The following is a 13,753-nucleotide window of genomic DNA, read 5'->3' as shown; positions in this document are numbered from 1 at the left end:
CTTGATGGGACAGATTTCTGCCTTGTCTGTGTTACTTCACAAAAAAGCTGGCAGCTGTGCCGGATGTTCTAGCCTTTGTTCAGGCTCTGGTTAGAATCAAGCCTGTTTACAAAATTTTGACTCCTCCTGGGAGTCTCAACCTAGTTCTTTCAGTTCTTCAGGGGGTTCCGTTTGAACCCTTACATTCCGTTGATATTAAGTTATTATCTTGGAAAGTTTTGTTTTTGGTTGCAATTTCTTCTGCTAGAAGAGTTTCAGAATTATCTGCTCTGCAGTGTTCTTCTCCTTATCTGGTGTTCCATGCAGATAAGGTAGTTTTGCGTACTAAACCTGGTTTTCTTCCAAAAGTTGTTTCTAACAAAAACATTAACCAGGAGATAGTTGTGCCTTCTTTGTGTCCTAATCCAGTTTCAAAGAAGGAACGTTTGTTGCACAACTTGGATGTAGTTCGTGCTCTCAAAGTTTACTTAGCAGCTACTAAGGATTTCAGACAAACTTTGTCTTTGTTTGTTGTTTATTCTGGTAAACGGAGAGGTCAAAAAGCAACTTCTACCTCTCTCTCCTTCTGGATTAAAAGCATTATCCGATTGGCTTATGAGACTGCCGGACTGCAGCCTCCTGAAAGAATCACAGCTCACTCCACTAGGGCTGTGGCTTCCACATGGGCCTTCAAGAACGAGGCTTCTGTTGATCAGATATGTAAGGCAGCGACTTGGTCTTCACTGCACACTTTTTCTAAATTTTACAAATTTGATACTTTTGCTTCTTCTGAGGCTATTTTTGGGAGAAAGGTTTTGCAAGCCGTGGTGCCTTCCATTTAGGTGACCTGATTTGCTCCCTCCCTTCATCCGTGTCCTAAAGCTTTGGTATTGGTTCCCACAAGTAAGGATGACGCCGTGGACCGGACACACCTATGTTGGAGAAAACAGAATTTATGTTTACCTGATAAATTACTTTCTCCAACGGTGTGTCCGGTCCACGGCCCGCCCTGGTTTTTTTAATCAGGTCTGATAATTTATTTTCTTTAACTACAGTCACCACGGTAACATATGGTTTCTCCTATGCAAATATTCCTCCTTAACGTCGGTCGAATGACTGGGGTAGGCGGAGCCTAGGAGGGATCATGTGACCAGCTTTGCTGGGCTCTTTGCCATTTCCTGTTGGGGAAGAGAATATCCCACAAGTAAGGATGACGCCGTGGACCGGACACACCGTTGGAGAAAGTAATTTATCAGGTAAACATAAATTCTGTTTTTCTATTGATACTCTCTGCTGAGGCCAGTTAGGGACTGATACATTGTTTTCAACATTTGAAAATAATTCTAGTTTGCAGAAGAGCCAATTCCTATTTATGGTTTGCATAGCTCCTCCCACTCCAATCCAACCTTAAACAAGCCCATAAAATACTAATAATATAATTAAGCCATATTCATTGCTTAAAGTCAAAATTAAACCTTTTTTTTTATTTATGTCATTTTTAAATTCACTCCTGTGAATGTAACTATTCTCTTATGTACCATTTGTTGAAGCATTTGTACATATCCTCAACATAATAATTGTTTTCTTGGCTTGGTGTTAGCCAATTAACTAAATGAAAAATAAAATAAACAAATTGTATAAGCAACACCTTTATTGGCTAACAAAAAAGTTTTTTTATTTGCAAGCTTTGAGAGCACTACAACTCCTTCATCAGTCAGGTTTTTTTTTTTTTAATTATTTTATTTTTTTGGTTTCAAAAGAGCTTTATTGAAGAAAATAAATTCAATACAAGATAAAATAAAGTAAACTCAATACAAGACATCGTACCGCATACAAGAAAATAATAAGAACATAAGGTGGAGGATAGAAAACATAGAAATATCCTCTTCAGGAAAATATGTATTAAGAGTTCACTGAGTTCCTGGATGAAGAGCACGAACCTAAGGATGTGCCCAGGTCCATGATTTGCAAATGTCCAAACTTAAATTGTTCCGAGGTAACTCATAAAGACAACATAAAATGGGTACAAGTCAAGAGGGTTGATATCTAACATGTTAATAGGTCACATGTGTATATATTTGTATTGCGGCAGACATGTTGCCTGTAAAGGTTTTGAAGTCATACCATCAAAAAAGAAAAATTCTATTTCTAGAATAAAATAAGTAAAACTCAAAACTAAACTATCAACCATTCCAACTGTTAAAAGGGGTAGGAGGGGGAGGGAGGAGGTGGGAGGGGGGTCCAATTGGGATGAAGAGTGGCTATCCTATTATTTGTCTAGGGTGGATTTGTAGATGAGTGTAGGAGAGTTTGCCAATAGAACTGAATATTGTGAAATAGAGGCAAGCAGCCATTTTTGAAGTAAGAATATTCCTCTACCGAGAGGAGTTCAGATGTATTATGTAACCAATCCTGCAATGTAGGTACAACTGGGGACTTCCACTTGCGGGCAATAAGTAGCCTGGCACTATTTAGGCAGTATTGCAGGAGCTTCCAACAAATTTTGCATATTTTACTTGGGTTATGGCTAAAAAGGGCCGTAAGAGGGGACAAACTCAACTGGTCTCCCAAGACAACTCTCAAATGAGTGGTGACCGCCTCCCAAAAAGGAAGCAATTTCGGGCATTGCCACCAAATATGTGCTAATGTACCAGGAGACCCACAACCCCTCCAGCATGTCACATTAGTGCTAGGGTATATATGTTTAAGTCTGACTGGGGTAAGATACCATTGACACAGAATTTTATGATTCATCTCTAGGATCCTGGGAGAGGTCGAGGATTTAGAGGAATGGTAGCAAATGTTTTCCCATTGTTCTTTAGATATAGGGAGGCCTAAGTCTATTTGCCAGTTGGAGTCATAAGAAGAGGGAGGCAGTGTGAGAGTGCCATCTAGCAGCTTTTTAACTATCGATAGGGATCCTCTGGGAACCATCCCATTATAGCAGAGGTTCTCGAAACGAGTCAACTCTCTCAGAAGCTCATGTTTGTGGGGTGAAGATCCCAGTAGGTGCATTAATTGGGCATATTTAAACCATCAGGAGAAGACTCCCCCTGCAATGTCAGTAATCTGTGACCTCAACCTCAGGTTCCCCCCCTCCGACAAGCATTTAAACGGGATTGTCTGGCCCACCTCCAGAAGGCCTGGTTCCGTTGGGATTATCCCTCTACTAAATTCTGCGTTTATTGGTACTGGGGTCATGGGAGAGACAAACGAAGAAATTCCCTTAATCTTGGCCCGTACATTGTCCCATGTTTGAAAGATATGTGAGTATAATTGCGATGATCTAGCATATGCGGGTCTACATCTATGACTAATCCAGCAAAGTGGACCTATTGTGGGGGAGCCTAGCAAGTGGGAGTCAATAGAGGCCCAGGCCTTAGTAGGGGCATGTTCATGCCATTCCCATACTCTCTGTAGTATTACCGCCTTGTAATATTGAGAAACTAATGGGACCCCCAGCCCGCCTTCACCCAGTGGTTTTGTAAGAACTTTCTTGCTAATACGGGGTTTAACGTTGCCCTAAATAAAATAATTTATTAACGACTGGATTTGGGTTAGATAGGTCATGGGTAGATGTATCGGGGCGGCTTGGAGGACATATAAGATCTGGGGAAGGATGGTCATCTTGACCGATTGTATCCTACCCCACCAGGTGATAGGTTTGGACTGCCAAGTGTCGAAGTCTCTCTTAAGTTTGTGTAAAATAGGTAAGTAGTTATATTTGAATACTTTATTAATAGTAGGGGTAAGATTAATACCTAGGTATTTGATTTTATCGTGTAATAGTCTATATCGACATTGGGCCCGAAGGGCCTCAAAGTCTCCTCTACGCATGTTAATGTTGAGAGCATCTGATTTTTGAGCATTAATCAGGAAATTAGCATGACTACCAAATCTATCAAATTCACCTAGCAAGTATGGCAGGGATTTAGACGGGTGGGTGAGCAGGGTGAGGACGTCGTCGGCATAGAGGGTAAGTTTGTATGTGTTGGGACCTAATTTCAAACCCGTAATGTGGAGGTTATTTCTTATGTGTGACGCGAGTACCTCAATCGAAATAGCAAAAAGCAGAGGAGACAGAGGACACCCCTGTCTCGTGCCATTTTGTATGTTGAAGCCGTCAGACAGAGTCCCATTTACCCGAACCCACAGAGTCCCATTTACCCGAACCCCAGGTTTATTTTTTTAAAGGATCAGTGAATTTGCAAAATCAACAAATGCATGATAAAAAGACAGTACACTGAACTTAAAATGAGTAGTAGATTTTTTTCTCTGCCAAATTTCAAAGTTATGTCTATTTCTACTCCCCCTGTATAATGTGACAGCCATCAGCCAATCACAAATGCATATACATATATTCTTGCACATGCTCAGTAGGAGCTGATGACTCTAAAAGTGTAAATATAAAAAGACTGCACATTTTGTTAATTGAAGTAAACTGAAAGTTATATAAAATTGTATGCTCTATCTGAATCATGAAACTTTAATTTGATCTTGAGTGTCCCTTTAATAGAAGATTTGCCATTGAAACATTTGAGCTGTCATTTATACTCACTAATATTTCTGCTTTGCAATTTTTTTTGTTTAAACAACATACAGTGGTTCTTTATAAATCAAACAAATTTATCTTAATTGTTAAATTATATTTCTAAATATTTTCAGCAATACACAGTCATTAGCATGATTTTTTTCCTGTCACTGTTTTGTGTATAGCTGGGCGTTTTTCCAAGAAAATACAAAGCTTGCCTCTACTGTTCTACAATATCTCTTACTGATATAGCAAAATTACACTGTGTGATGCATATCTGAGCTATAGAGGTCAGATAAAGCTTTTTTTATTATAGAAACCTATTCATTTTTTTCTTTTTTGTTCTTAAGGATTTAGAATATCGTCTAGACACCAAAAAAAAGGAACTGCCTCCTCTGAGAAATCCCGATATTCTGGTTGGAGAAAATGACCTCACTGCACTCAGTTATCTTCATGAACCAGCCGTTCTTCACAATCTCAAAGTCAGATTTATAGACTCCAAACTTATTTATACTTATTGTGGTAAGTATTTACTCAGTGCATCCTGCACATTTTTTTTAAACAGTATTGCATTTATGATTATGATTTGTAACCGAAATGCGTCAAATGACTGTGTTTCATGCCGGTTTATAGTGTTTCCGATGTTCTAAGTATGCTGTTTTTACATTTCTGAAATAAAAAGGATGTTTTAATTATTTGAGTGCTGGTCTAAGAAATCTAGTATTGTATTTATTGTACTTAAAGTTTATAGTATAAACTGGTTTTCTTGGCCATATTGTTATTAAACAGTACAACTACAAAACTACAGCAGAGGTTTTCAGTCTGACAGTGGGCCTCCTCTTTGGCAAAACTTTCAAGATGAGGCCCCTCTCCCCATGCAATAGATGTTATTTACTTTTTGAAACAATGTGCTTTGAAATACTTGTAATGTATTTCTAAAATTTGCAGAGATATACACACACAAACAATCTCATACATACACACAATATCATACACACACACACACATACATGTACACATAATCTCATATATACACACAATCTCATACACATACATGTACACATAATCTCATACACACACACACACACACATACATGTACACATAATCTCATATATACACACAATCTCATACACATACATGTACACATAATCTCATACACACACACACATACATGTACACATAATCTCATATATACACACAATCTCATACACATACATGTACACATAATCTCATACACACACACACACACACACACACACATACATGTACACATAATCTCATACACACACACACACACACACATACATGTACACATAATCTCATACACACACACATACATGTACACATAATCTCATACACACACACACACACATACATGTACACATAATCTCATACACACACACACATACATGTACACATAATCTCATACACACACACACACACATACATGTACACATAATCTCATACACACAAACACACACATACATGTACACATAATCTCATACACACACACATACATGTACACATAATCTCATACACACACACATACATGTACACATAATCTCATACACACACATACATGTACACATAATTTCATACACACACACACACACACACACATACATGTACACATAATCTCATACACACACACATACATGTACACATAATCTCATACACACACACACACATACATGTACACATAATCTCATACACACACACACACACACACACACACATACATGTACACATAATCTCATACACACACACACACATACATGTACACATAATCTCATACACACACACATACATGTACACATAATCTCATACACACACATACATGTACACATAATCTCATACACACACACACACACACACACACACATACATACATGTACACATAATCTCATACACACACACACACACATACATGTACACATAATCTCATACACACACACATACATGTACACATAATCTCATACACACACATACATGTACACATAATTTCATACACACACACACATACATGTACACATAATCTCATACACACACACACACACATACATGTACACATAATCTCATACACACACACACACACATACATGTACACATAATCTCATACACACACACACACACATACATGTACACATAATCTCATACACACACACACATACATGTACACATAATCTCATACACACACACACATACATGTACACATAATCTCATACACACACACACACACATACATGTACACATAATCTCATACACACACACACACACATACATGTACACATAATCTCATACACACACACACACACATACATGTACACATAATCTCATACACACACACACACATACATGTACACATAATCTCATACACACACACACATACATGTACACATAATCTCATACACACACACACACACATACATGTACACATAATCTCATACACACACACACACATACATGTACACATAATCTCATACACACACATACATGTACACATAATCTCATACACACACACATACATGTACACATAATCTCATACACACACACACACACACACACATATATGTACACATAATCTCATACACACACACATACATGTACACATAATCTCATACACACACAAACACACACACATACATGTACACATAATCTCATACACACACACACATACATGTACACATAATCTCATACACACACATACATGTACACATAATCTCATACACACACACATACATGTACACATAATCTCATACACACACACACACACACACACACACATACATACATGTACACATAATCTCATACACACACACACACACATACATGTACACATAATCTCATACACACACACATACATGTACACATAATCTCATACACACACATACATGTACACATAATTTCATACACACACACACATACATGTACACATAATCTCATACACACACACACACACACACATACATGTACACATAATCTCATACACACACACACACACATACATGTACACATAATCTCATACACACACACACACACATACATGTACACATAATCTCATACACACACACACACACACATACATGTACACATAATCTCATACACACACACACATACATGTACACATAATCTCATACACACACACACACACATACATGTACACATAATCTCATACACACACACACACACATACATGTACACATAATCTCATACACACACACACACACACATACATGTACACATAATCTCATACACACACACACACACATACATGTACACATAATCTCATACACACACACACATACATGTACACATAATCTCATACACACACACACACATACATGTACACATAATCTCATACACACACACACACATACATGTACACATAATCTCATACACACACATACATGTACACATAATCTCATACACACACATACATGTACACATAATCTCATACACACACACACACACACACACATATATGTACACATAATCTCATACACACACACACACACACACACATATATATGTACACATAATCTCATACACACACACATACATGTACACATAATCTCATACACACACAAACACACACACATACATGTACACATAATCTCATACACACACACATACATGTACACATAATCTCATACACACACAAACACACACACATACATGTACACATAATCTCATACACATACACATACATGTACACATAATCTCATACACACACACACACACACACACATACACACACACATACATGTACACATAATCTCATACACACACAAACACACACACATACATGTACACATAATCTCATACACACACAAACACACACACATACATGTACACATAATCTCATACACACACACACACACACACACACATACACACACACATACATGTACACATAATCTCATACACACACAAACACACACACATACATGTACACATAATCTCATACACACACACACACACACACACACATGTACACATAATTTCATATATACAAATACAAATTATATCATACATTATATACACACACACAAAATATCATATATACACATTTGGGAACAAAAAATAAATATATATATAGTTGGTGGACCCACCCCACAGTCTACTCAGTATTACTGTGGCTGAGGAATATATTGAGGACACACTAAATTTTTATTACATGAGCAGTTTTCAGTACTATGACTGCCATCTCAGTCTTCTGACGTACATATTATAGGCTTAGTCAGTGTGTATTATTAAATATTTTAGGACAAGTTTAGCAGTTTACATATAATATAAACATTTTCCAACTAGTGCCCTTTTAAAAGAATATATATATATATACTTGTTTATAAAGATATGCTGCATATGTTCAGGAAAAAAAACTTCAGCGCTGCTCCTTACACATCCCCCCTGTCCCACAGCACTCGCCTTGTGCGGCCCTGTGATAAAACTGATGCATGATTAAAGACAAAAACTAACTAGTTCTGCTGTTCGAGCGCCTCCCCTGATCAGGTCTTGCGCCCCACAATTTGAAAAACTCCAGATTAGGGCATGAGCTACAACATTCCAGCATAATAACTTTCAAGTGTCAAATTTTTAAAAAGTCCCAGGACTTTGTTCTTTCTTTGAATCCAGGTTGTTTTACTGACTGTGTTGAAGTTCATAGCATTTGTCAAATTAAATTAAAGGGACATGAAACCCCAAATTTTTCATTCATGATTTATCCAGAACATACAATTTTAAAAAACTTTCTAGTTTACTTCTATTATCAAATTTCTTCATTTTTTTGGTATCATTTGTTGAAGAAGCAGCAATGCACTACTGGACTGAACACATGGGTGAGCTAATAACAGTCAGTTTATATATGCAGCCACCAATTAGCAGCTAGAACCTAGGTTCTTTGCGGCTTCTGAGCTTACCTAGATAAACCTTTTATCAAATGATGACAAGAGAAGGAAGCAAATTAAATAATAGTAGTAAATTGGAAAGTTGTTTAAAATTGTATGTTCTGTCTAAATCATGAATGTCTAATTATGATTTTACTGTCCCTTTAAACCTTACAAGCTCCAGGACGCTCAGATACTTTGTGTGGCTTTAAGCCATCAATAACCATCCTGATCCAGTAGCAATATATTTTACGTGTAGATTTCTGTCACTTAATTGTACATTTTTTGTTTTAGCAAATGGTTTCATATTCAGATAATTATAGATCATCCATATTTGTGGTTTAATCTACTATGCTGATTAACACTATGATTTTCAGTGGAACTGACAGTTGTATTGCTTTACACTGTTTTATAACTTTGTTTATTAATTTTTTATCCTTATTTGTCTTGTATTATCTTGGTTAATGTTGCTTTAAAGTCCTGCTGTTAGTATGAAACGTAACATCAGTGTATGTGACTATAAGTGTTTTTGTCATCTATTTCCAGGCATTGTCCTTGTAGCTATTAACCCTTATGAACAGTTACCTATTTATGGCGCGGACATCATCAATGCATACAGTGGCCAGAATATGGGGGACATGGATCCCCATATTTTTGCTGTGGCAGAAGAAGCTTACAAACAAATGGCCAGGTTTGTAGGACAATGTTCAGTAAGGAAAAGTCAAGATCATCAATATAATATTAAAATAATCTTTTTAATTGTATGGCTGTTTTTTCTATAATTTGATTTGAGGTTTGGTCACTAATTCATTTAAAGGCACATGAAACCCAAACTTTTTCTTTCATGATTCAGATAGAGCATACATTCTTAAACAACTTTACTTCTATTATTTAAATTATTATTTTAAATTAGCTTTGTACTCTTTGTATCCTTTGTTGAAGGAGCTAGCTTAACAAAAAGGGTGAGCCAATAACAAGAGGCATATATGTGCAAACACCAACCAGCTGCTCCTGAGTCTACCTAGATATGCTTTTCAACAAAGAATAGCAAGAGTACAAAGCAAATTAAATAATAGAAGTAAACTGGAAACTTGCTTAAAATTGCATGCTTTATCTGAATCATGTAAGTTTAATTATGACTTCACTGTCCCTTTAAGCATGTAAGAGACATGATTATATATTAATTTGATTAGATACTTTTTTTTGGTCACCTCATTTCCTGTAATTTGATGGACAATGTTATCTGTGCAGTTGTTTCCTTGTACATATGCTGCATCTTAATCCGTCAAAACTATTACTTAGCATGTCCTATACTTTTAACGTATAGCGCGGAGAGCAATATTAGCATGCTCATTGCGCTTGCATTACAAGTGGTGAGTGCTTGAGCGCGATATAAAATGCCTCTTTAAAATTAAATGCTTTTTGAGACCTGACGTAAAAGATTATCACTTGCCAGTTTAAAGTATATATTGAGGTTTAATACAGTACTAGGAAACAAAGGTTTATTAATGAAAACCAGTTTTATGGCAGAATAAAAGTGATAACGGTATATGACTAGGGGCGGGACTGGAAAGGAGTCAATGGTTTGTATGTGTAAATGTATGTATGTGTGAAATAATTTATTGAAATATAGTAGCACAGAACTAAATAAAGAACTTCATTATATGAGCAGATTTTTTTACGCTCCATTGGTTAAGAGTTTGAGCATTATCTGGTATGAATTTTACTATGCTCTGTATGCAAAATGAATTAATATACCGTTTTTTTCTGTTGGTTTGTGTTTGTCAGTTTTCTTAGTTGTGTTAAATGGTTTAAAGGGACAGTCTACACCTGGGTCATCTTAAAGTCTTACCTTAGATTAAACTGCAAATAGCCTCCTACACCCCATTCTATATCATGCAGCAGGAACGGTAAAAAAGTTATTTTAAAATGAATATTGGCTGCCAAGCTCAGCCCACTGATGACGACATGATCTGTGCTGCATATGGTATCTAATCAGAAAAGGCTCACTAGTTGAATTCAACACACTATCAATGCTATTCAGCAGAGTGCCTAGATGCAGCCACGATAGTGATGTCATCAGTGGGCTGAACTTTGCAGCCATTTCAAACTGGCCAGAAACAATATTAATTTTAACCCCTTAGTGACCACAACACTTTTCAATTTTCTTACCGTTTGGGACCAGGGCTATTTTTACATTTCTGCAGTGTTTGTTTTTAGCTGTATTTCTCTTGTTAAGTGTATTCAGTCCACGGATCATCCATTACTTATGGGATATATTCCCTTACCAACAGGAAGTTGCAAGAGGATCACCCAAGCAGAGCTGCTACATAGCTCCTCCCCTCACATGTCATATCCAGTCATTCTCTTGCAACTCAACTAGATAGGTCGTTGTGAGAGGTCTGTGGTGTTTTTTATACTTAGTTTATTTCTTCAATCAAAAGTTTGTTATTTTAAATGGCACCGGAGTGTGCTGTTTGTGCTCAGGCAGTATTTGGAAGAAGAATCTGCCTGCGTTTTTTCTATGATCTTAGCAGAAGTAACTAAGATCCACTGGCTGTTCTCGCACATTCTGAGGAGTGGGGTAACTTTCAGAAAGGGAATAGCGTGTGGGGAATCCTGCAAACAAGGTATGTGCAGTAAATTATTTTTCTAAGGAATGGAATTGACTAAGAAAATACTGCTGATACCGATGTAATGTAAGTACAGTCTTAAATGCAGTAGCGACTGGTATCAGGCTGATGAATGTATGTACAATAAGTAATTTTCTAAGGAATGGAATTTGACTAAGAAAATACTGTTAATACTGAAGTAATGTATGAGCCTTAACTGCAGTAGAAGCAACTGGTAGCAGGCTTATTAATAACACTACCTAACTTTTAAAGTGCATGTTTAAAACGTTTACTGGCATGTTATTCGTTTTTTTTTTTTAGTGAGGTACTTTGGTGATAAATCTTTTGGGGCATGATTTTCCACATGGCTGTCGTTTATTCCTACATAGAAATGGTTAACTGAGGTTTCCCACTGTTTTAATAGGAGTGGGAGGGGCCTATTTTAGCATTTTTTTGCGCAGTAAAAATTCAGTTACAGTCTTCCTGCTTCTTCCTCCTTGATCCAGGACGTCTCTAGAGAGCTCAGGGGTCTTCAAAATTCATTTTGAGGGAGGTAATCAGTCACAGCAGACCTGTGACAGTGTGTTTTGACTGTGATAAAAACGTTAATTGTTAAATTGATTATCCGTTTTTGGGTATTAAGGGGTTAATCATCCATTTGCTAGTGGGTGCAATGCTTTGCTAACTTAATACATTTACTGTGAAAATTTGGTTGCTATAACTGATTTGGTTCATTGTTATTTCAACTGTGACGTTTTTTTGTGCATCTTAAAGGCGCAGTAGCGTTTTTTATATTGCTTGTAAACTTATTTGAAAAGATTTTCCAAGCTTGCTAGTCTCATTGCTAGTCTGTTTAAACATGTCTGACACAGATGAATCTGTTTGTTCACTATGTTTGAAGGCCAATGTGGAGCCCCACAGAAATATGTGTACTAAATGTATTGATGTCACTTTGAATAAAAGTCAATTTATATCTGTAAATAAATTATCACCAGACAACGAGGGGGAAGTTATGCCGACTAACTCTCCTCACGTGTCAGTACCTTCGCCTCCCGCTCAGGAGGCGCGTGATATTGTGGCGCCAAGTACATCAGAGAGGACCATACAAATCACTTTGCAGGACATGGCTGCTGTTATGACAGAGGTATTATCTAAATTGCCTGAATTAAGAGGCAAGCACGATAGCTCTGGGTTAAGGACAGAACGTGCTGATGATGTGAGAGCCATGTCTGATACTGCGTCACAATTTGCAGAACATGAGGACGGAGAGCTTCATTCTGTGGGTGACGGATCTGATCCAGGGAGACCGGATTCAGAGATTTCTAATTTTAAATTTAAGCTTGAGAACCTCCGTGTATTGCTAGGGGAGGTATTAGCGGCTCTGAATGATTGTAACACGGTTGCAATTCCAGAGAAAATATGTAGGTTGGATAGATACTTTGCGGTACCAGTGTGTACGGACGTTTTTCCTATACCTAAAAGGCTTACAGAAATTATTAGCAAGGAGTGGGATAGACCTGGTGTGCCCTTTTCCCCTCCTCCGATATTTAGAAAAATGTTTCCAATAGACGCCACCACACGAGACTTATGGCAGACGGTCCCTAAGGTGGAGGGAGCAGTTTCTACTTTAGCTAAACGTACCACTATCCCGGTGGAGGATAGTTGTGCTTTTTCGGATCCAATGGATAAAAAATTAGAAGGTTACCATAAGAAAATGTTTGTTCAACAAGGTTTTATCTTACAG

General features: G+C 37.2%; 1 protein-coding gene across 5 annotated transcripts in view; it reads left to right on the top strand.

Annotated features, from left to right (window-relative positions):
• MYO5A (myosin VA) overlaps positions 1-13,753 on the top strand; it is a 470,413-nt gene that overhangs the window by 165,542 nt on the left and 291,118 nt on the right. For all 5 annotated transcript variants that reach the window (XM_053717484.1, XM_053717487.1, XM_053717486.1 and 2 more), the window contains exons 3-4: positions 4,861-5,032; positions 9,944-10,088. In XM_053717484.1, coding sequence (XP_053573459.1) covers positions 4,861-5,032; positions 9,944-10,088 — 317 coding nt within the window. The remainder of the gene's footprint in view (positions 1-4,860; positions 5,033-9,943; positions 10,089-13,753) is intronic.

This window comes from Bombina bombina, chromosome 6, assembly GCF_027579735.1.
Source record: "Bombina bombina isolate aBomBom1 chromosome 6, aBomBom1.pri, whole genome shotgun sequence".
Taxonomy (NCBI): domain Eukaryota; kingdom Metazoa; phylum Chordata; class Amphibia; order Anura; family Bombinatoridae; genus Bombina; species Bombina bombina.
Note: the sequence above shows the minus strand (reverse complement) of the source record. Positions and strands in the feature narration are given on the sequence as shown.